The sequence below is a fragment of the Acipenser ruthenus genome, chromosome 13 (genome assembly GCF_902713425.1).
Source record: "Acipenser ruthenus chromosome 13, fAciRut3.2 maternal haplotype, whole genome shotgun sequence".
Classification (NCBI taxonomy): domain Eukaryota; kingdom Metazoa; phylum Chordata; class Actinopteri; order Acipenseriformes; family Acipenseridae; genus Acipenser; species Acipenser ruthenus.
This window is the reverse complement of record NC_081201.1, coordinates 28,433,595-28,459,363: the sequence shown is the minus strand read 5'-3', so window position 1 is coordinate 28,459,363 and position 25,769 is coordinate 28,433,595. Positions and strand designations below refer to the sequence as shown.

General features: G+C 36.1%; 1 protein-coding gene across 5 annotated transcripts in view; it reads right to left on the bottom strand.

Moving 5' to 3' along the window:
- Positions 1-5,267: 5,267 nt before the first annotated feature.
- The window catches only part of pax2a (paired box 2a), a 36,250-nt gene continuing 15,748 nt past the window's right edge, over positions 5,268-25,769 (bottom strand). For 2 of the 5 annotated variants that reach the window (XM_058985016.1, XM_058985015.1), the window contains 6 exons: positions 21,858-22,033; positions 19,276-19,396; positions 13,306-13,515; positions 10,946-11,047; positions 8,989-9,075; positions 5,268-8,670 (listed from right to left, as the gene is read on the bottom strand). In XM_058985016.1, the coding sequence (XP_058840999.1) occupies positions 8,549-8,670; positions 8,989-9,075; positions 10,946-11,047; positions 13,306-13,515; positions 19,276-19,396; positions 21,858-22,033 (818 nt within the window). In that variant the 3' untranslated portion in view covers positions 5,268-8,548. Of the gene's footprint in view, positions 8,690-8,988; positions 9,076-10,945; positions 11,048-13,305; positions 13,516-19,275; positions 19,397-21,857; positions 22,034-25,769 lie in introns of all 5 variants that reach the window. The other 3 variants (XM_058985012.1, XM_058985014.1, XM_058985013.1) reach the window with 3 other exon arrangements.

The following is a 25,769-nucleotide window of genomic DNA, read 5'->3' as shown; positions in this document are numbered from 1 at the left end:
CCGATCTTGTTTAAACAATTGAGGTCCTATTGTAAGTGACTCTGCAGGAGTTGTTGCTGTTGCATAGTTCACCCCATCATCTCTGTAAGTTGCTTTGGACAAAGTGTCTGCTAAATGACTAATTAATAACATAAACTGTGATGGTATCTTGCTGTTCATTATTGCAGCTTGATAAAATATAATTTTACAACTTTACAATTTTACAAATATTGTACTTTCCAAGAAAGATATTAAAATGAAAATCAATCACTATTTATTGCTATTGCTGCTTTACTCTGGAAGATTTCCGATTCTGAACTTGCCTCCTGTCTTAATTTTACCTGTTAATTTTACTTAATTTGTGTATGGTACATTACAATTTGCAAATGGTACTTTTTAAGGATTTGTAAAAAAAAATAATAATACCAGAATGAGTTACAAGTTATAAAAAAAAAAAAAAAAACCTTTCTGGAAGCTCACTGCTCCATGAATGGGGCCCTCAGAGTCTTAGGGTATCATGGAGAATGCCAGGTGCATTTTGTAATGCCTTGCTGATGAGAACCAATCAGCTGATCCCTTTCTGGTGTGTGTGTGTGTATTTGTGTGTGTGTGTGTGTTTTGTTGTCATCTGGCATGCTCAAGTAAAGATGAGCTTGATTGACAGATGCATCCAGGTTCACAGTTTATTGGTTTCTGCAAAAGAGCCAGATATGCCAATTTAGACAGGGGAGTGACAAAAAAAAGTTTCCATCTAAATGGAATAATTTTACTACTGGGAATTCTCTGCTGGGGGAAGAACGAAGGCAAGTGTTTTTTTTTATATTTTAACAAGGGCTGAATGACAAACATATACGACAGTTAGAGGCTGACAGAACATCAGCTTTTGATGCTTCACAGGGGAGCTATGAAATAAACAACAGGCAGAGAAATTGAATTACAACTGAATAAGAGCGTCTGCTATGGAAGGAACAGGATTGGGGCAGTCAGTGGTGTGATACAGAAGGAATAAGTCTACTTTTAAACCATATGCATTATTAAACTTCACAGACTGTAGTGATGCACAATTCTCCATTCTCCAATAGGCAACCTGTCTTAAGGAACGTTAAAGCAACAAACCTGTTTTTTTTTTTTACTATAAAAAAACCAAACAGAATTAATTTCAACTTCTGTTGGGAACGTATGATATTTCTAACATCAAAAGTTAAGAGCTAAACAATTGCTTAATAGTTACACTTATTGAGGAATGCACGTGGATGCTGTGCTTACAAGGTCTGACAGTAATTGATTCATCTTGTCACACCTTAAAGAGGTGCTGTCAGTGTGTAGAGGCTTTAAATCTGACATAATATGTTAAACAAATTAAATAAATAAATAAATAAATAAATAAAGATTTTCTTAGAAAAACAATTAAACATAGCTTACTATTTATTTATTTATGTATTTATTTAAGGGACAACTTAAGATAAATGAATTGAGAATTATTAATGTATTTATGTAAAGTCAAACTATTGTTATCAAAGTCATAACAAACAAGTCAGGCATGCTTTTGGGTGCCTTCTATTTTTTTGAGGTACAGCAATTCTCCTTGTTAGATTGTATTGTTTAACTAGTTGCTATATTTAACTCAATTTGATGTTGGGGTGTAGCATGTAGAATGAGATTTTGACCACAAAAGTCACAAACATTCCTTATAAACTCTTCGCAATTTTTGTGACTTATTATGACAGAATAGGTTTAGGTTAAAACAATTGAACCAACTGTTTTGATTTTTCTTGGAATTAGAAAAATAAGTTTACAAGTTTACAAATGAGAGGAGGCCATTCGGCCCATCTTGCTCGTTTCGTTGTTAGTAGATTATTGATCCCAGAATCTCATCAAGCAGCTTCTTGAAGGATCCCAGGGTGTCAGCTTCAACAACATTACTGGGGAGTTGGTTCCAGACCCTCACAATTCTCTGTGTAAAAAAGTGCCTCCTATTTTCTGTTCTGAATGCCTCTTTATCTAATCTCCATTTGTGACCCCTGGTCCTTGTTTCTTTTTTCAGGTCGAAAAAGTCCCCTGGGTCGACATTGTCAATACCTTTTAGAATTTTGAATGCTTGAATCAGATCACCGCATAGTCTTCTTTGTTCAAGACTGAATAGATTCAATTATTTTAGCCTGTCGGCATACGACATGTCTTTTAAACCCAGGATAATTCTGGTCGCTCTTCTTTGCACTCTTTCTAGAGCAGCAATATCCTTTTTGTAATGAGGTGACCAGAACTGAACACAATATTCTAGATGAGGTCTTACTAATGTATTGTAAAGTTTTAACATTACTTCCCTTGATTTAAATTCAACACTTTTCCAAGCATCTTGTTGGCCTTTTTTTATAGCTTCCCCACATAAACTCCTAGGTCTTTTTCATAGATTCATAGATTTCATAGATTTCATAGATTATAATGCACATTTTTAATGCCTGTGTGCAGTACCTTACACTTTTCTCTATCAAATGTCATTTACCATGTGTCTGCCCAGTTCTGAATGCTGTCTAGATCATTTTGAATGACCTTTGCTGCAGCAGCAGTGTTTGCCACTCCTTCTATTTTTGTGTCATTTGCAAATTTAACAAGTTTGCCTACTATACCAGAATCTAAATCATTAATGCAGATTAGGAATAGCAGAGGACCTAATACTGATCCCTGTGGTACACCACTGGCTCCATTTTGAGGTTTCTCCTCTAATCAGTACTTTCTATTTGCTGCCTTGACAGAAGGTCAAGGACCTGGGCCATCTACACCTTAAGGTCCATAATGTCCCTAGCCTGCCTCGAATGCTTCAACCTTCTCATCTGTGAAGAGGGGGAGTGATTACAGGGTGTCGGCGCAGGAGCCTGAGCGCAGGGGATCTCATGCGAGGATTGCCTCAGTGGCATGCTGGACCCCTAGGCACCACACAGAGCGAGTGCTTATCGCCAAGTGGCATGTTCGCCTTGCAGGATGTGCAGGCGTGGAACCATGGGATGCTCGTCATGGCTGGCTTGCCCCAAGCGCACCGAACACCGAACACCAAAGCGCTATGCGTACCGAGTGCACCGAGCACACCATGTGCACCAAGCACTGCATGCACTGGATGCACCGAGCACTGTACACACTGGGTGCACCGAGCGCCGAGGACTAATTGTCCAATTATAAGAAGCACATGCCAAGTTGAAACAGGGACTGTAATCACAGGGAAATTGCCCCCTCCATAGTAAATGTAATATGGCCAATTTGCCCAGAGTGGAAAATTGGAACCAGCGTATTTGTAGCCTGGGACTGTATGAGTATCGTGATACCATCATCTCGAATCAAAGCAGCCATTTAATAAGTAAATTCATCAAAGCAAAATAACCTCTGTGAATCCAGCTCCCACCTCAAAGTCATTCATTTATATGAATTGTTTTAACAAAACAATTAATGTAAGATGGTAAAAAATATTACTTTAGTGCATTATAAAATGCAATGGCATACAATGACACAAATAACTGATGCAAAACGTATCTTCTGGACATTCTCCTGACCAAAAACACTGATGACAGGAACAGTTGGTAATTATAAAACTATAAATGATAAACTGTTGTCTTTTCAGCTGATATTATAATAGCCAGTTACCTGAAGATGTCTCCTTAGTATCAAGACCATTCTGGAAGTAATTTAATTCCAAATGTATTGTGTAACCCAAGCCTTTAGTTTGTGACATGCCTTTTTTTGCATCTCTCTCTCTCTCTCTCTCTCTCTCTCTCTCTCTCTCTCTCTCTCTCTCTCTCTATGTATATATATATATATATATATATATATATATATATATATATATATATATATATATATATATATATATATATGTGTGTGTGTGTGTGTGTATGTGTTTGTCAAGTAGGGTCCTTACTTAGGGATTTAAAGGATGGTGGACCCCAATATATCTGCCTTACACTGCACAAAGATACTGCATTAATACATCGCCATGTGTGCCACACTAAGGAGCATGAGGCTTTAGTCTGCAAACGAAATGCCAAGATGGTGCCTGTCAAGGTAAATCAAATGTTGCTTCACATAAAATATATTTAAAATGAAATGCCACAATGTCAAATTGCATATGTAAAATCACTAATATTTAAGCATATGAATCTGAGATACAGTACAAACCATAAAGTTATTAACCCAATAAAGTTTCCCAACTAGAAATAAACAACTCAGTTAACAATAAACATTTAAAGTAGGTGTTTAAAGGTAATCTGAGGGTGTTTCTTGTTTGTTTGTAATGTTTTTACCTTTCAGTAAATTTTCTTTGTCAATCCAGACAAATGTATTTAAATAAAGTTTCTACTGTTACTTTCTTGCATCTCTTTTATCATGGTTTCAATTTACATAAATCATTGCATAACAAAATACTACTGTTTTTATGAATCCTGAGCACTATACTAACATGTTACTGCAGTCTCAGTGTGAAGCTTTTGATTTCTCTTTGAATGTATTTTAATGTATATTGCTGTATATCTACTGAATAATGTCCAATATTGAGGCATTTATTGTAACAAACTAATAAATTACTCAGACAAAAGCAGCACAAGTAAATGGTAAAATCAATTGCTTACATCCATACATCTATTTAATTTATCCACATTTCATTTTTTACAAAGATAATACTATCAGTTCATTTTGGTTAATGTCAGAAGAAATTCCTAGACCTTGATTTTACATAATGACTGTGCCATACCTATCACCATATTGTTATAATGTTTCATAATTGCCCGGGCTAATGCCAGACTACTGTATGTGCTAATTATGTAGCTGTGTTTGATCCATCATTTAATCTTCTTGTTGATTCTTTATACAATTCAGTCTACTTAATAAAAACCTGATGAAAAAGTGCTGTACATGAAAACATTAAAAGCATGTTTTTATAATTGTGTGGCCATTTACTGTAGTGACAAATGTTGTATAAAACATGCTTTTGACCTTATTTAATGTATCTAAGTTGTGTATGTAGTAATGCATAATAACAGGATTATTATACATACAAATCAAGACACTGTATGTTGTGGATGCTGTATTAGTTTCTTGAATCCAAGCAATACCCCATCACATTGCATGTTCCAGTGCCTGATCCAATTTGGAGTTCATTGTGTCTGCGACATTCAGAAGAGGAGGAAAAACAGCTGGGATTGGTTAATATATTAGGTAACCTTGGAGCCCTCAGAATGGACATCTATAGGGTACTGCTAGTGTTAATTATCTCTACAATTACATGGAGGAGTCATGACTCTGAGTTGACATACAAAAATTTATTTATCATGTGCACAAAAAATCTGAACAGAACTGGAACAATGATTGAAGCCATGTGGCTTTAGGTATAGACCATCAAAAATGTTTGTTAGATCTATGACATGTCCCTTGTGTCATCTTTACAACTGGAAGAGACCCATTCCCTCTTTTATCGTCTGTGCAGTCTTATTTTTTCCTTCTCCTTTTTTTTTGTTAAAGATGGTACGATAAAGTACCAAACTGTTGCATCATAGTTAGTGACAAATACAGCAGTTTATATCCAGATCCCAAATGCAATATGATTGTGAATCATTTCTGCTTTCAGAGCAAGGGGGTGCAATGCATCATTGCACAGTCTGACATTTTGTTTTCTCTTCGTCATTCGTTTGGGGTTTTATAGGGTCATCTGATTCAGATATAATGTCAACCAAAAAAAATAAAAAAATACAAAAAATACATGAGAAGCTTTTAATGCAGACTTTGTCCAGGAAGTTAGTCATTTGTAATTTTTATTCCACCGGGTATGCAAGTATGAAAAGCATGCAAACGACCACAATGAAATAGGTTGGGGGATTTTGTCACTATAACTTTAATGGTCAAAAAAATAAGTTTATTTTACTGAAATGCAGTGAAGAAATCCCAAGGCTCTCTTGACACCTCAGTTAAAACATGGTAACACTTCACAATGAATGTGGAATGGATAGCATGATCAGACAACAGTTGTGACAACAGTCTTTCCAATCAGATAATAGAAATACTTGTATCAGCATTTTTTGCTGTGTTGTGTTCATATTAGCAATTTGAAACTGCTTTTTCACAATTAAAGAAAGGGAAATATGTGACTTGGTAGAGCCCAGCAAAAGAAGACATTAAAGAAAGCCATTTTCTTAATTTGCATAGTGATTTTAGTAAAGGTTTTGTAAAAAAAGAAACAAATGTTAAAAAAAAAAATGTTGAAGCAAACCCTTAAAGGTGATAATGGGCTGCATCTTGAAACCCTTGGACTGTCAGTTCACAAGGTTCAAAATTCATGCTGTGCTTAATTGTTTTCTTTTATTTTTTCAAAGAGCACTACGAGACTTCAGTCACACAAATGATGTAATGTTTTTGTTGAAATATCTACAGATGGGACCAGTAAATTAGTACGATACTGCAATGGTCAAGATGTAGGTGATCTTATATACAGAGAAGAATTGTCTTCACATTATACACAAATCATTCTACAAAGCAGCAATTTGTTGCAAATAACATAACATTAAATAATTGCTAGAATTCACCTTTCTGTTTACATTTCCAGTCTACAGAGTTTAAATATGCACAATGACGATGTTTGTCTCTGCATAATATTAGCACATACATTTTCAGTGTTGACTAGTTTGTTTTTACTATAATACTGCTTTTACAATGCATACACATACTGTAAATAAAATATTAACAAGAACTAAGTCTTTGGCAAATGTGGTAAGAAGTACATTCACTTTCCAGTTTTGTTAGGAGCAGTATGTGTCGACAATTCCTTCACACTGAAATAGTATTTTTAATGTTAGAGTTGCTGTTGTTTCCTTCTTGGCTACATAAATGGTGTAAAACGTTCTGTGATTTTCAGTACAAATTGTTGACCGGACTTCACTGGTAGATCAAAGTATCAGTTTCATTTAGAAAAAAATGCCTTAATGTGTCTCCATATTCAGTGTAACTTAAAATTGTATTTAAAAAGTGGTAGGAAAAAAACTGTGCTTGCAGTCATCTTTACATACGGTACCTTAAGTGTTCATCGGTATGGCTTGAAGCCTGTGGTATGAATGTATTTGAATGAAAGTAGTTATGTTTGTCACAACTGCCTAGGCTTCAAAGAGAAGTATGGTTGTCCACAAACTGTGTCTCTCAAGTTCAACTATTAGCTATGGATGTCTTCACAAAAAACATTTACATGTTTACTTTTTGTAAGTGCAAATTGTTACAATTATTTTTTTAAAGAATGTTTTTTATTTCCCCCATTTCTAATATTTGCCAAAAGGAGTAGAAATTTGGACTAAGGCTTTGAAGCTACTGCATATGGCAGGTAGTGTCACAGAAGCTTCAAGACAGGCCTGTGTAAAAAAACAAAAAAAAAAGTTTGTCTTCATAGCTATCTACAGTCATGCACAGAGCATGTTTCTATAAATGTAACCAAAATAATGGCATATTTCTGGAATTTGTAAACTTCTAATAGCTTCCTTAAGTGCCAGCTCTGATCAATTGACAAAATGAAGCTTCACACAGGTTTGTTTTGTTGTTGTAAATAAAGGTTGTCCATACTGCCCCGCTGCAGAAAAGGCAGTTACTGCAAGTGAACTCTGAGTGTTTATATCCTATACCATCATACCTTAAGATAATAGTGCAAAAACAAGTAAAAACAAAGTTCAGATATTGCATGGACTCTCTTCAAGATCATTTGCCTTGACCTTCATAATAATAATAATAATAATAATAATAATAATAATAATAATAATAATAAAAAAACTTAATTTAAGAATATTTATTTACTTATTTAATTTCTGGTTGGTAGAAGACCATGATGTGTCACGGTTTGTTTTATTTATTTATTTTTACATCTGATTGTGTATCACAGGAAACATGTCCACTTAATCTTCTCATGGCATCGTCAAACATAAACATATATATATGTGTGTGTGTATATATATATATATATATATATATATATATATATAGATAGATATATATATATATATATATATATATTTTTTTTTCCAAGAATGTTTTTGAATGCATTGACAAAGGGAGTGGTTGAACACCAAAGCTGCAGCCTACTCTATTGCAATCTTCTTGAATGGCAGACAGCTTCATACAGTCTCTCATTTCCATTAACAAGGAAGCGTAAGTGTCACTTTTTCCATGCATCTGGGAAAAGAAAATGCTTCTTCAGAGTCAACTATACTGCTTTCAAATGCTGGTCCTTTTGGAAGAAGAGGAGGGAGCAGTCAAGTACAGGAATGTATTGATCCAAGAAGAACAAATAAACAAAAAAAATAAACACTTGTCAGTCTTTACTTTGTCCTCCGTACACCATGTTTTATCTTTTTTTATTATTCTTCCACAGTCTCTTGAAATTTTAAAATGTTGCCGATTGGTGTATATAGTTCGAAAGGTCAAATAGTGTGTGTGTGTGTGTGTGTGTGTGTGTGTGTGTGCGTGGTGTGTGTGTGAAACTGTTAGGTGTCCGTCCTTCACACTGTATGCAAGAGATAGTCGGATGGTTTGGAGTCGCCTTTCATCCCGATGCCAATCAGACTGGTACAATATAGAGGCCACACCCATCGTCCTGCAGTTTCATTTGGTTTCTGTGGTAACTAGTGGCGGTCATAGGCAGTGGCAACAGTGGGAGGTGCGGAGCCCCTAGATGCGGCACTATAATAATAAGGGGAACCTGAAAGTTAACACAGGAGAAGAATACCGGTTGAAAAACACACAAAGAAATCTGTGTATATATATATATATATATATATAAAATAAAAGATTATTTTAAAAACAATATTGAATCCCTAAAATTGGCATCCCTACAAATACATGCTATTGAAAACGTGTGCATAGTATTATAAAATAAATAGATTTCTAAAAAAAATGACTAATTTGCTAAATATTAAAATAGGTATATAAAGATTAAGCTTAATGTGCATATTATTGAAACAATGAACTACCTATTTACATGCAAAAAGTAATACTCACTTAATAATGCAGGGTTGCTAAACCGCCAGGCTTCATTGTAGGGTGTGTACTGTGGATGGGAATAGGGGTTCCCAGAAAATTCACTCCCTAAAAAATAAATTATTAATTAAGACTAATTGTTTTCTATATTTCACAACATAGCATTTTAAGAATTACATTATTTATAGTTCAATACTGAGAAAGACACAAATCAGGAAACTCACTTTTACTATTGTCAGCTGCATGCTGATGAATATCACTGTAGTATTTTAATCTTAAAATATATTTTTCTATCTTGAGGTAAGATTTCTCTTTGTTCTTTAGTCAACATATGTAATGGAGTAGGGTGTGCTCTTTAGGTTATACTGTTGACTTGCTAGTACCCATATAAACTCCTGAAACTTTCATCAGTAAAGGCTGTTCTATAGAATCTTTTCCCCTTTTTTCCCCCTTTTTTTGTGTGTTGCAGCATTCCAGTTTCAGGAAGTAACTCAGACCGTGGCAGTGAGCAATGCTGTGGGTCCAACACGTTTCTTTCTTTTATGAGACAATAAAGGCGAGATTTTATATGAAGCTGGTGAAGAACGGCTTTTGGTTTAACAGTGTTTGGGGCCTGTCACTAAATCTTAGTCGACCTAGGCCCGATGAATGGGAAAGCGCACAGAATGTATAGCCTTTGGATTAAAAGGATTTCAGGGCTTCACGTTACTGTGTGTGACTGATGAAAATGAATGCTTAATAAAAACATATTGACACAGAATGAATTATAAAACTAAAAAAATATATTAGAAAGTAACAATATTAGCCTTAATACTACGTGGAGGCTGTCCATTAAACAGTGAAATAGGTTTTTGCTTTCTTATCACAAATAAACAGTACAGCATCCATACTATTTGGTTTAAGTTACCAATTTATAACAGATTAGAATAACATTAGCACATGCTTACTCTAATTAATAAAGGCCAACAATGTATTATTGTTGTGCCAAATAAATATGTCATCCTTATGCTTTGTACCTGTGGGTAACTACTGTACGTTTGACAATACTATGGTGTATTACATCTTGAAGATGCGCTGGAAGAAAATGCAACAATAGTTTTTGGTCTGAAGAAATGGCATAGAGATAGTACCTCTCTGCTTGTGGTCGGCAGTGAAACTCTTGCCATGTTCCTAGGAGAGATAGTGATTTAAATATTTACAGGCCTCTCTTGCCTGTTTTGTGACCCTTAACTGTTTGCTGTGAACCTGCACTGCAGGTTAAGTAGAGGGGAAAGAGATACGCTCTGTAGCACTGGGGCTTGAGGATGGCTGAAAACAATGTTTATCGACGACTTGTGAAGGTGCGCACACAAGGGGATAATGAGCTTTGGAACTGAAGTGTAACTGAGAGGAACTGTCCTATTGCCTTCCCACTGATCAGTTATCGAGCACGTTTAATTTCCTTATCCGCATCAGATTGTCTCTTAACTACTCTCACTTTCTAACTCAAGGTCAATGCTGCATGCCTAGGCATGCAGATTCCTTTGGTAATCATTATCCTAAATGTGTTTATTGTTGGGTCAAAAGAATACAATTCAGCATGGTATCATGGCAAGGAATAATTTTACTACTAAAAACAGCTTACAGGAGACTCGAATGGCTTTTAAAATGTTTGCTATATTGATGCAGTTTACTCACATGAAAGCTTCTTGATTTAATTGTTATGTGTGTTGTCCATGTGATTCAGTGTGTGAAAGAAAGTTCTTGCTATTTGTATCCTATTCATTTATTTTAACATACAAACAATATTTTTTGGAGGCAATTGATTTTTCTACATTTTGTGGGCTATTTACAGTATCTTGTGGTCCAAGTTTCTCTAGGCCTCAGTCACTGGAAAGAAGGCAAGACAAGAAGCAAGAGAAAGAGAACATGATAAACCCTGCATTGTGTGGTGGGGGTATGTGTGTGCTTTTGTGATTCATAAAATGAATGAACCTACCAGGGACCATTCCAGCAAGTGTAGAGGTGGGGTAGCTGCCCTGTCCAGTCGGTGGCACGTGGGGGGGATAGCCAGGAAGGGTGGTACTTGCCATGTCACGACCTAGAAAACACAACACAAAACACAACCTTTATAACACTTTGTCTTAGTTCGAATGCAACAGGCTGGTTTATCCACAAGCCTTTATTTGCCTTTTATATTGCATTGTTATTATATCTTGCATCTACAATTTCACATTCACTTAATCCCCAGGATTTCCAGTGTGTCTCTTAAAACAACAAGTACCGTATCTGCTATGTGCAAGATATAGATAGGATAAGCTACAGACAATGGGGGTACTATCAAAGCACATACTCACTTTTTGTTCTTTTGTAAATCAGATAAAGCTACTTCTTAATAGAACAGGAAAGCTAAAAACCCTGTACAAATTATTTTAAATACAGTACAATGAAAACTACAGTACCAGATTTGGATGTGTTTACTACACTATTGTATTGGTTAATACATTTATATATACACACACATCAAAGTGGTCTCAAGTCTGTGTGCTATATATACGCTTGAAATGATTCTGCATAAGGTGTATTTATTCGTACATTTAATAGTTGACAGGTGATAATGGGCTTGACAGATTGTTTTTCAAAAATATATTACAGTATGTTATATGGGGAATTAAATGAATGAGAAATAAAAATTGCCTTTGGCGTTAAACAGTAAAGAAGTACGAAATGAGATTTTAAGGGAAAAAATAAAATAAAACTGCATGTCCTGTGTGCTACAGCAAGACAGTTCAAGAGACAATGTGCAGTCGCTGTGAGGGTCAGTGATTCACCTGGCTCTATAAAACTGTCACACCAACAGTGAAGACTTTGCCTTACACTAGGGATTAGCTAGCCTTCAACACTTGGCCAGGCATAATCACCTGTATCAAAGTGCAGTGATACTGTATTACACTACAGTCAGGCAGCAGAGGTGACAACTTATGGTTTAACATTAGGTATTGGCTTAAGACAGTTTTAACCGTGGGATTCAATATTGTTGTCAAAATAGGGTCACATTATTACGTACTCAGAAAATAGTGAATTATAATGGAGAAAAATAATATTTTACCAAGATTTAAAACAAACTACTTTCAATATGACAGTTTTTTTGTTTGTTTTTGTTAAAAGATAGTTTCCCTAGTATACAAAAATAGGATGAATTGCAGGTTCTGCCACTTTGCAAGTGAAATTCCTTAAGCTTATTTCAGCCAAAATCACAGTAAAGAAACAAAGTTAAGCTAACCCCAATGAACCACACTTTCAAATATCCTACTCATCTGACATGATAGAATATAGATGCACACCAGGTCCTTTGTGGCTCTGGTCCCACTAAAACGTGAGCATCATATTGAGCTGAGCACAATGGTTCCACATTCAGCTACGTAATTAGTTGTGACAGGTGACTGTCCTACCCAGGCACCAGGGTGATTGTGCTGCCGCACGTAGTTTGAGCCGAGCCAAAGCTCCTCTAGCTCCTGAACTTCAGAGGCCCGCAAATGATACATTGTTAGCACGAGGGGCACTGGGGGTCGGGGGAAAATCATTTACCAATTGAACATTAATGAGGAAGACAGCAGTCAAAGTTGCTCTTGTTTACATAATACAACCGTGAATATTTTAACAAGCCATAGTGGAGTGCCTAGCAACATCAAGGCATGCTTCTGCCTTAAAAAATAGCATGGCACCAGCGTCCTCCTGAAAATGACACCATAAAATATGAAAACTTTACCATAATCGCACAACAAAGTAAATGGCAGTTACTCCAGTAGTAAATCAACTATACTCTTTGTGCCAAATGTTTTAATAAAATGAAGCTGGCAACAGAAACTTTTTTTTTGTTAACGCAACTACTGGAATAAAAAAAAAACTTGTAATTTTTTGGGCGTAAAAGAAATTTCAGGTAATATATATATATATAAACAAGGCCCAGTTACGGCAAGCTATTCTAAGATCTGAATATGGGTGTTGTAATGAAATTTAACCACTGCCAGCTAATTATGGTTTCATGATGCGAACGGTGAATACATTGCTATGTTTTCTGGAAAACACATTTCAAAGCTACAGAAAATAGGTGGTTTTCTCCACGGTAAAGCGTTGTTTAACAACTCAGGCATCACAAAACTTGTTGTTCACAGGTTGTCATTTCGGTGGTTGCCACATGTAAAGTAAGTAGATAAATAAAAGGGCTAAAACACAGGGGAACTATGATATGTGATGTTCGTTGTTTCAAAGGAATCACTAGTTCAGCACAGTATGTTCTCCAGTAGCAATTTTCCCCCCACACCTATTTGGCGTACGGTGTATTTAGTAGTGGTGTACCTGCTATTAAAGGTTGGCTTGCATACTGCCCGTAGCTGGGGCTGTGGTGGGTATATGCACTGTAGCAAGGGGTGGAGGCGTCTATTGACACGGTGTGCTGGAAATGCTGGAACTCCGCAAGGCCTGAGCCTGCCAGGGAGGAGGGGGTGAAAGGAGCCAGCGACGCTTCGTGTGGCTCCTGCTTTACACAGATGGAGGATGAATGGGACTCTGCCGGATGAAAAAAACAAAAAAAGAGACACATACACACACGAAAAAAGGAAAGAAAAAGAAATAATGAGTGATGAGAATGGCCATAAAAATGTGTAAACAAAAGGAAAAATGGAATGTGGAACTGCATGTCACTGACTGTGGTGTGTGTATTTTGTTTTAGAAACTATGAAAAATCTGACCAAAATATCTCTGTTTTTAGATCTCATGGAAATTATACTAAAAACTTGTTTATGAAATTTAACCAAAAAAAGCACATATATTTCAGTTTTTCATAAATTTGGGTTTGTTATTGGATTTTACCACTTGGTTGTATCTTTGACGTAGAAATAAATAAATAATTGTTTACTTAAACAGTTGGAAATATTACAATCAGGGGATGATCATGGTGTTCTTTGTATGTGTAAACACAAAATGACAACCTCTGAGCCTACAGCAGTTCTGTGGCCATTTGAGAATTTACCGCAGTGAAGAATTCTATAGCTTTGTGCTTTTTAATAGAAGAGAGAAAGAATGTTCCAAAACATTCCAGTAAAAGTAACAATTTGTTAGGAGGGGGGTATGCAGAAGGTGGAACAAAAGTGTATGTGACTGACTGACAGTTTGGTAGAAAAAGACACTGCAGCTGCAGCACACACAGCACACAGAAAGACACAGAATCAGAAAGGTGACACATTAATGGACAGGGGGCTCAAGCGAAAACAGAGACAGTGTGGGTGAGATTAATCTTTGCAGAATGGATGACGAGTCCCTGTTTTTATTAAAGGCCTGTGGCAGTTTGTTTTCCTATTTTGTAAAAGAGTAATCTCCTAAAACCCATTCCTTTTTTTCTCAAGCAACCTGTCTATGTAAATGGTAATCTCTGGTTAAGCAGACTAGATTACTGCTGTGGCATTATGCCAAGCCATGCCCAGCCCCTGGATTTCATCCTGGTCTTCACAGATAGCATTTCAGGCAAAAAGCCCTGACTGAAGCCTTTCTTTACAATGATTAGGCCATCCTACACGGGTTAAAACTCCTTGCATTATTTTGCTAATATTGTCAAAACGTTAATGGCAAGCTATCCTCACATATTGCAGACACACAAAAAGCACATAATACTTTGTTTTGGCGGATTGGGGGGGAGCTGCTGTTGTACACATAAAAGGCTTTTTGTGTGTACAACAGCAGGTACTGAGGGAATACTTTCTTACTATGCAGGTAGGTTGCTGAATAAATGCAAGTGAATTCTTTCCAGACATCAGATAAATCTGTACAGACATCAAGCAAAATGCCGTAGCTAAGTATATATTGATGCATACGTTTATTTTTTTATTTTAACATTTAACATTTTTAAACAACAAGTACTAGATCAACAAACTATTGTTTCTCTAATGTTTAAAAGCAAACAGCCCCAGTTGACCCCCCCCCCTTTTTTTTTACCATGTTGTAGGCTAATTCTTAGAGAGTTATTTTTTATGTTTACAATGACACTCTAGCCTGAACAACAAAGGCTACATTTATAGATACAGTTTATGAAACAAGCTTGCTGCACAAGGACAGGGTAAACATGACAACAAGCAGTGAATAGTCCAACCCTTACACTTTAGGTTTACAAGCTCAACATATTTTATTTCACTCTGGTTTTTGACTTAGAAACCTAGGCAATCACTGTAAGCACTGTTGCTGGCGCAACGTGTCCTCTTCATATATTCTGTTCTTTGCTGGGCTTGTTTACAAAGACTCTCAGGACTCCATGATGGTCTCATTAGGTGCTTCCTAACTATTGTTGTTTTACAACAGATCTGTGTGTAGAGATTCCTCATTAAGACAAGGACTTCTTTATATGGGATGCTTTAGTGACAACCCTCTAACTTAACACCAGGAAATCGAGCATCTTTACTGGCCTCTTTCCCACACAAATCAATTGGATTTTTTTTTTAAAGCATTGTTTATCAAGAAAATATAATTTTCTTACTATTAACAGGTCAGAAAAGTAAAACATGATTATATGTGGTTTGTAAAAATCAATAAACTGTAAGCTGATAAGGACAACTGTTTTAAAAACAGTCAAACTCATTGTAAAATCAATTTTAATATTCAAATTAATTTGCTTAAACTAAAAATTATGTATGCTGATTGTTTACCAGTTTTTTATGTGCTCATCTTTTACTGTTTATACTTAGTATCCAAAGCCAAAGCCGTATTGAGTATTGGTCTTTCAAATGGCCACAAGAAAAAAAAAAGAAACAGTTTGTTCACGGTTAGAGACTAGTGTTTACACACACTGGTTGTCTAACAGACAAGGGCAACATAGAACAGTGACCCCGGTGTTGTGTTCTAGACCAGTGAACTTTGAAACTAATACAAATGGTGTTTCTTATTGTCCTGGGGACAAGCCACCCTTAAAAAAGAAAACTGTCAATCCATGATTATTCCAATGGAAGATAAACACAGGCCCAGGAGGTAGCACTCCCACTGGTACCGCTTAGCTGTGAAAATTCTCACAACTCTCTTTTACAATCCCTGTTCTAATCCCACTGCGGTATGTATTCACCAAGCACACATTCACGCCATCAAATAACCTTCAGCGTGCTTTAACCTCATTATAACAAAGTCACCTGACATGGTTTCTTTAGGACGGTAAAATATTACATTTTCATGGAACATATGACAGGGACACCTTCATGTTCACATGAAAAAAAAAAAAAGATCTTTGAGCAACCTCCAATTCTAAATCTAGGATGTGGCAATTTATCACCATCCAAAAACCTGTATACCCTAATTAATTACAACTAAGTAAAGAATGTTTGGAGAGCCAAATTGCTTCAATTCCCTGTACGCTCAGTGAAAGTCATTCATTATCAAATCGGTGCTCAAAGGTTACTGTGCTATTGTGATGATGAAATAAACATTAATTTCTGTGCTGTGATTGTGGGCCTCCAGCATACAGATACCGAGGGCATTAGACCACACACCAGAAACAGCAGGTTAGGTGGCTGACCATTGCTCAGAGGAATGACAAGGCGCACTTGGAAAATTAATTGTACAAACAGGTTATCCTGAAGATGGGCTGCAAAGCAGCTATTTCTGATTATATTTTTGTCACACTTTAACCGTGATTACGACATGCTTCCCACTCAACATGTACATGTCTTCCCAGTCCTTTTCTGGATGTTGAATACCATTCCAAAAGCCTTGCGTATTGAACAGCATTAATATTAAAAAAAAATAAAAAAAACATTCCATTCCTCAAAGAGTTTAAGAACGTACCAGCCTCCTGCAGAATCATCTCAAATTCTCAATATGGGAACAAGGGGTGCCCATTGAGACTGTGCCATCCCGCTGGCACCAGGAAGTTTCAGATTAATAGGCTCAGCAGGCAACATGCTTCAAGAATTTTTACTGTTGATTCATTCTTCTGTATCTATAGAATGCCACTTGACACCCCCTGCATTAGGCTCTGTTTGCTTTGCAGCTGATGCTGCAAATTGAGCCCAAATTAGCAGCTAAATTAAAACTTTTTGCTTTTAAGCACACATTATAAATAATAAAAGATAGGAAAGTCCTGAAATGAACCACCTTTAAAATTGTTCTTTTATTTTGTCCCGATGGTCCAACATAGATTTGACTACTTTAGTACAGGCTGAGGAAGACATAGTAGTTTTATCACAAAACCTTAATACTGTTTGCCTGAACAACATGATTAGAAAGCACTTTTGAAATGTCTAAATATTATTTAAACGTCGTGATCTGAGTCAGTGTACTGAACAAACCTTACATATCTCATGTCTCATTGCATTGTCTGTTTTAGACAAAGATTCGCACCAGAGGCTTTTAATATAAGATAAAAAAAGAAGCAATAACATTCATAGATATCACAGTAAATAAAACTAAAACCTCAGTATTTTCCTTTTAACCACTTTATAGAAACATGACTACATAAGTGCATTAAAATATTCATTTAAAAGGAGACAGCTGCTTCCTGGTGAATTTCAATGATGCTCACAATGCTTTAAATTATTTTCTTATTTGAATCGGCTGCCTACTTTACAGATACTTTTAGCAGTAATGGTATAAACAGAGGACACAAAAGATGTCTCTTTTTAGCTTTGCAGTCCTTTAAAATGCCAATCTCCTCTGGTAATGAAGAGTTCATGAATCATTCCTCTTTAATAGATTATGCAAATTCCAGGACATAAAATCAACAAGATCAATAACTCCAGGCATTTTAATTGGCACCAGAAAACATTTTAAGAATGAACATAATCTTCAGCTCTTTCCCCTGTAAAGGCATTATTAATTAAAAATTGGATCCAAGCCTAAATGCAAAAAGATAATTTAGAACCTTTCTTTCCTTGGCTTCAGTTCCTAACACTTGGGTTTATCATATTCCAGTAAACTATAATGTCCTGCTATTAACCAAACCCGAAATGGTGTACCTGATTAAAATACATTGCAAATTAAGTTATTAGTGTCAACAGTCACTAGGGGAAAATCAAGTGTAAAATTTTAAGTGCCAGTGACAATAACCACAAATAAAAAAAAGCAAGCCCTCGTTTATTTAAAGATCTAATAAATGTATTTAAAACAACAATAATGCAAATTATTAAAATGTTGAGGAAAATCATTAAACAGTTGAACGCTTTTTAATTTTGCTTTACTGTGTTTAGTTATAGAACCACTTGATAAAAACAAATGTTTTGGCCATTAAAAAAATCACAGAGTTGGTTTAAATGCTGCTGTCCCGAGATGCAATATGTACATTCTCCCTACGACACATATACAAACAAAACAAAAAACATTTCATTATTATTATTTTTTTGTTTATAAGGTTTTATTCACATATTCACAAATTTCAATTACATATGTAAAAAAATATATAAACAGGGCAGTGTTGGAATTCCTTCACGGGAAGGTAAATGGCTATGTGCTAGATCGGCAGATGACCTTTATTTAACCCCTTTAAAAAGGAATACCTCCTCTTTAAAACTCCCAGGTGCAAATAAAGCCACCTGCCAGGAAGGACCCCTCCAGACTAAGCTTGCTTTGATACAACTACCTGAGCACAAAGGACAAAACACACACCTTTCTTCTCATGAGAAACCAGCCGCCCACATATTAATGAGAAAAAAGCCTTTCTTTGTCACGTAACAGTGCTTGGTATCATTTCAGAAGGGGGACTGTAATTTTCAATCATCCTACCCCACACAGAACTCATTGGCTTTGATGGCTCCTGCATAATTATGTGAATTTTAATAAAACCCCACAATATTAATCTCAGGCCGACAGTTGGCTATCAGTAAACTTAACCTTCTTCTTCTAGCTAATAACAGTGGCAACTATGAAACAATGTTTTAATTATAAAGGTTGTCATTAAGTATGCCAGACAAAAAAAATGCAGATATTGCTGGCAGTGAAACTGGTTCGCTATTAGTTGCTTAATAAGGAAAATCCAATGACTGACGAAAAAAATAAATAAAGCTAAGCCTTCATTTACTTTAAATTGTTTGAAACCATACCCCTTTTTACCCTTTCCTCCTTACCATTGTTGCCTGGCATTTGTAGGTAGCGATCTAATGGTGACTTGATAAACTGTCTAGGCGCAATTACAGCTTCTGATGTCTGTTGCAAACAGCTGTTACTAATGAGGGAAGCCTTGCATTCTTCATCAGTTTCGAAACTTATCTGGGTACGTTTTTTATGCATTGTTCATTTATTTTACAGATACAGTTTATAGGGTGGAAGCAGCAGCTTTGCAATGTAGCACAAGCATCTTACCTGTCACTACTTGGTAGCTTTGTGACACATTAGAGCCTATGTCTTGGTTGGCGCTTGCTGACAAACTGGGCTTTACGTCATCAAGCCCAGGGTTCAGTGCTGGTAGAGAATACTCGTTAGCCTGCAAAGAAGAAAAAGAGTTATATTATTCAGCAAAATAGCTGGATTAATTAAAAAAAATAATTATTGATACAAATTATTATTTATAGTATAATGACAAAATAACCAGGACAATGGGACAATATGCAGTCAATAGATAACCCATGTGTTTGTTGGGTTTTCTTTAAAAAATAATCAAGTCAAAAGAAAAAAACAGGATTTCATAATGAACAGAAAGACAAGGCGTCAGCTGTCTCTTTGTGCTTCAGTGCAGCTATACCCCTGACCAGCCAAGGGCGGAAACATTGAAGCTTTGTTACAGAGGCATAGCGTGTGGCGTTTCTAGGAGGACATATGCATGAAACATTATAAGTAAAAAAATAAATACAAAATCGAAGACAGCTAAGGGCTAATAAAAAATAAAAATAAAGTTAAATTAAACTTTGGAGAGTGTAGTACTGTATTAAAATATAATTTGATTGGGAAATTAGACTTCAATCATTGAGGATGCATTCATAATAATAATAATTATTATTGCTATTAGAAGTGACAGTAGTATTGCTTTTATGTTTACTATATTTCAAAATGTCACCAGCAAAATTAACTAGACTTTAAATGCAAGTGAATGGACATTTCAGTGTAAAAACTCATCTAATTATATTATATCTTGAAGGCATTTGTGCACAACAGAGCTTTTTCCAAAAAGAGGTGCCGACCATAAGGCACTTTATATATTAATGTCTCTGCAGAGTTAACAGCAACACCTGATGAAGACACATTGTGTGTCACAACGTGTTGTGTTTGTTTCTTGTTTTGCTTCAATTAATAGTAAAACAAATTTAAAACAAAACGTAAGAGGAATCTGATGCATAATATTTGCAGTCAGGTCTAAAAGAAGAAGAGATTTTTGAGTGTGCGACCAACCTCGTCTCTACAAGCGTCATCAAGCAACATATACATGGTTTATATGTCATTGCTGTTAACAATTTTCTAACTCCGCAGGGACATTTATATTATTATAATTATAAATGTATTTTTTTTTTTATTATTTATGCATTTTAACTTTAGCCTCTAAATTATTCTTTCAGTATGCAATGAAGCAAGCCCAGTATATTTGTGGTGTCTCTGCCTGCCCCTTAAGTGTGTTTGAGCAGCTCAGTGGACAGAGGTCCCAGAGGGAATGTCTGTGACCCCAGCCTTGTCTGCTTCTATCACAGATAAACTCTAATTGTCTGCTACAACTGTTCACTGGCACAATTGTGGATGTTTTCCTCTATTCTTAAAGGCTTCAGATGCATAATAGCTATGTTATCAAGCAGATAAAAAAAACTGGAGATTTGAAAAGGATGGCCAAATGGCCAGCAGAAGTGTGGGAGGGTTGAATCCATTGAGTTTTGCATTTTTAGAATTGGTTTTTAATGCGTGTCTTTAGAAACCAGACACAGGCTAATGGGCCTGCCTTTTCAAGAGTTAAAAAAAGAGAAAAGAATCCATGAAAGGGAAAGTGGTCTGATTAACATTACATTAAATTAAAACTGATTTTTCTGTACTGGTCTAGGCCCTTTTTTCCACACGCCTACCCTTTTCCCTCTCCTTTTTTAATACCCTCACTGCCGCTCTTTGTGATTGCAAGTCATTTCCAATTCGTTTTGGTATTGATCTTCCAGTTGAAATCAGTTTTGTAATTAGCTGCAAATTAGGCCTTCTACTAGGGGTGAGGGCTGTCCCCCTGATTTATCACCAGCATAATTCACCACGATTGGAGAGAAATTAAAATGAACTCAATTAGGCGACTGCTTTTGCTTTATAGGCCCTGCTTGGAGTTTCAAGGGAAAAATGAATAGTCTCTTGTTGTTTAATAGTATAATGAAAGTAAATAAAGGTTGTCCATTGTAATAAACTCAGTGCCTACAATAAAAAAGGTTGTACATATAGGGCTTATTTTTGTGTTTATGGTTTTGTTGCCTTGACAGTGACTCTAATTCCTTCCATTATGATGAATAGCTTGCACAGCTTTTACTTCTAACTTCAAAGAGGAAAACAATCAAGATGGTAGTTGATAAAACTCAAAAGGTCACTCTTTACTTATATTTATAGATAATATAATTTAAAGAACAGACCTGCCAACCAAGATACTTGTTATTACTTGTTTCAAGACAAATGACGATGTTGGAATAATATTATATTAACAGTATCTTATGTTAATCACCTGTGCTTTGAAGAATATTTATTTTGTATTCTAGGTTTGTCTTGTAGACAGCCATGGCTTTGACATTGCTGGTTCTTGTTTGTTCAGTAAACAGTAGACATGAGTTTATTTATTGCATATAGACACATTTAAATTACTGCCTTAAAGTAGGAGCGCAACTACAGATTTTATGTTGTTCATTATTTAATTTGTATCACCTTCATTGATTTGTGTATTTTGGTTGCCCCTAGTTTTGCCCCAGTGTGTGCACCTTTTGAATCAAACAGATACTGACCTGATCAGGTTTCATGTGTTCAGTGGCTGGGAAGACGTCGGGGTATGAAGGCCGTTCAAAGACCCGGTCCAAAGCCTCAAGCTGTTGCTGAGTAAAGGCATCTGCCCTCAGGTGCTTCCGTAAACTGTCCACACTACCATGAGATTCACTGTTTGGGCCAGAACCATCTGTACCATCTACAAGAAGAAAAAGTGACATTTTTTTATACGATTTTCTCATTCACGTAGCTCTCCCCCGGAAGCTGTAGGTTTCCTTTTTTTATTACGTCTAAGTATCTGCGTGGCTTTGTAAGGAACCTTTTAAAGAACCCCATCTTCAGTCCGAGGATACTTTAAATAGATTCTAATCATTCTGAGAAAATGCTGAGCCATGTGTGTCAGTTTTACACACTGCATTAGGAACCACTGGAAACTACCACAGTATTAGCACCTTCATGATATGACAGGTCTGTGGGAATTGATGGATTACTATCAGCACAAATTTATACTTGTTGTGGAGTGCAGGTGTCTTAGTTAAATATGCATTTTGTTCAGCGGGTTTACATTAGGCTATGCCATATAAAGTTAGTTTTTTAAAGACAAGATTGCCTATACAATCTGATTTTGCTTTGTTTATTTAGGTGATGCATTTATTTTTGAAAACTAGAGGTTGGCATCAATACAATAGCATTTTTACAGTCAACATAAACCAGTTAATCATTTCATGATAACCAGTTCAGAAAATATGAGCCTTTTACCTGAACTTTGACCTTATTACCCTCATATTTCAAGGGGGATACCTTCTCTCTCTCTCTCTCTCTCTCTCTCTCTCTCTCTCTCTTTGTTGCTTGTGTAAGACACCTTAAACCTCTTAAAAACCTTCAGCACCAATCGAACTGCAACAGCAGTGGCTGCTGCCTCACCGCTCTGCCGTTTATTCAGGAGGGCTTCAGCTCCCTTACAAATCTGTCATTCTAAATTTGCAGCAGATTATGTTCTCTCCTCAGCGAGAGAGCTGTGATATATGATATGCAAGGCTCCTATTGATTGCCTGATCTGGTGGCAGGAGGCAGACGAAATGAACTTGAAATGAACATCATGCCTCAACTCATTGTGCGTATAATACTCTACTTAATCCCACATTTTTCTCTGCTATGGAATTCAATTGATCAATCATGTTTCACTGATAGTACCATTTCAGGGCGTTATTGCCATTCCATTTTGCAGCTTGACCTTTTTCAATGGTTGGGGCCAGAGGATGAGCCACAGTCTCACGGAGAACAAAATATATACAGAACTGTATTGCATATATGCGGCTATACTGGATGTATACACGTGTCTGTTTATATACCTAAACAGATAGATAGATAGATAGATAGATAGATATAAAGAGAGAGATTCTTAATATTTAGGATATATACTGTATAAATAAATAAAACATATATTGTAATACACTAACTGTATCATAAAATATATAAAAATTATATGTAATGTTAATGTAATTCACCTTAAACATATTGAACATACAGCTATTAAGATAAAGGATTTTATTTTAAATGTAATTGAATATCATAGTGTGTGTGTGTGTGTGTGTGTGTATATATATATATATATATATATATATATATATATATATCCTGTTAAAAATATTTACATTTTTCAACCTGTGAGTATATTATATATCTTTTCACATCCCAGGGGCCGGACCACATATCTCCAAGCAGGCATTTTTCATGGACAGCTCCCTCGGGGGCCTTTCACACCACTGCCAGTTGTTGCTGTATCAAACTCAATTGTTCTCTTCGGTACTGAAGCAAATAGAGTCATTAATTACTTTCTATCAGCTGGCCTGAGTACAAAATGCGATCGATAACACGGCATTTGTCATTCACTACAGTGGAGCATGCTTCCCATAGGCAAAATAATAAACCTTACAGACTTTCCTCACAGCAGCTGCAACTAGGCAGCTGTGTGAACTAAAAAGCAATTACACAGTTAATTTCGAACGCTTTGTTCTTTAAAGTGTGGATACATTTAACCCTTCTGAGAAGTGGATGCTTTATACTAAATAAAAACAATCTAATAAGCAATATGTTTATTTAACATCTAAGGAGCTGATTTAAAGGATGTTTGAATTACTGTGACAAATAAAAAGCAGCACTGCAGTTTCATAATAGTTCATAATCGTTGTTAATAGTTTTTGTATGAGAACTTCCTTAAACGTGTGTCAAAATGAAAATATCGCTGGATGCTATCAGTATGTCTGTTAAGGACAGCATTATAAAAAATAAAAAAATAACTGATGATCCTTTTATGGCCTGCTACTTTTCTTATGGTGCTATACAGCCTGAAAAGCACATTCTCCTAAGACTCCAAGCAGTTAGTAGGGCTTTTCCAGATTAGCTGTGATGTAACATTAATTAAGTTTAATCAGGAAAACTCTGGGGCTATATCTGTAAAAGCCTCCCTCTGCGAGGTTTTGTCGGTATTTTATTGATCATTGTCACACTTGAGTCTATTCATTTTGACATCTCTCAGTATTAACACTCCAGTAACGAGGGACCAGACTATCAGATCAGATAACCAGCTCTATAAAACAGGCTCCTCTCTACGGGTTTGACACCTAGGGGTCACGACCCATAGCAGGAGGTGGGCCCGAGCCATTGTGTGCTCCAGAACACTCAGCGTTTACCTGCATTAGTGAACAGACAAATTGCGGAAAGAGAGCACATCATTGAAATATTAACGAGATAAGAGTGCGTGAAGACACTGCTCGTGTTTTGTGTCCTCTTCGGTTAAAGTCTAAAGACAGTCTGTTGCTCCATAAAGGATACATTTTGTGGATTGTTTATTTACAACTATCTTCTGTTTCTATCTGTATTACGACAAGGAAAACACATGTCCTGCTTTTATCTCTTCATGATCCTGATAAGATCGTATCAGCAAAAGTGTTTTTCGTAAGCCTAATTTAGCTGTGTTAATTCATTGATCTTTGCTTTAATTACTCATCTTGGGCTCAAACCAGGTGTCACGTCTTCTTCACAGTGGGGTCTTGCCTCAAAGTTTTACAGCTAAGTGGGACTGAGGCACAGGAAAGTGACTCTCCCGGGGTCACACAGCCACTCAGTTCTGGTTTAAAGCAGGATTTCAACATGAGCCTACACTTGTGTTAGTGGTCTCATGAGGTCTCATATATTACTATATTATTAAAGCTTCATTATATCCAAAACTGTATTTCTTTTAGGATTTATAATTATATACAAGTTATATAATTGGGTTCTGATGTAGAATTTGCAATTGAGTTTCAAAATGAACTCAGATTACAGATAACCCAAATAATTCAAGGGAGTAAGGTAGTTCCCCTGTGTCCGTTTCCCATACTAAAAAAAAAACCAAAAAAAAAAAACATACACTTACATTTAAATTATTCCTTTTTACAGAGATGAATAGTTCCAATTGCATCTACTTTGTATCCTGTTTCCCTGTTATTTAAAATATATAATGTTTTAAGACTTTTGCTTCATAATAGTAGGAAAACCCTTATAAGCTCAGCTACTTCAGGTCACTCACACAGGAAAAAAAAAAGCACAGCTTCCCTAACTATGCATGTTTTGAGAAAATGCTTGCATTTACAAAGCCTATGGTGCGGAAAGGCAGTACAGCAAACAATGGTATCCAAAGAGATGGCAGCGAAAACAGGGCCATTCATTTTATGTACTGTTTTGTACACGTTTAAGCGGTTTATTAATTTAATTTTACAGCACACAAGCTGGGTTGTCTTTGTTTCTCGTTTTCGTCTAGGTCACGAGCGTGATCCTAGCATGTGAGTTTCCCTTCATTTAGCACTGCTGCCTTGGTGATGCTGTGTTCTGGTACACAATTAATGCATCCTTTTTTTTTGTTTTTTTGTTTTTGCTGGTAATGCACTGCTCCA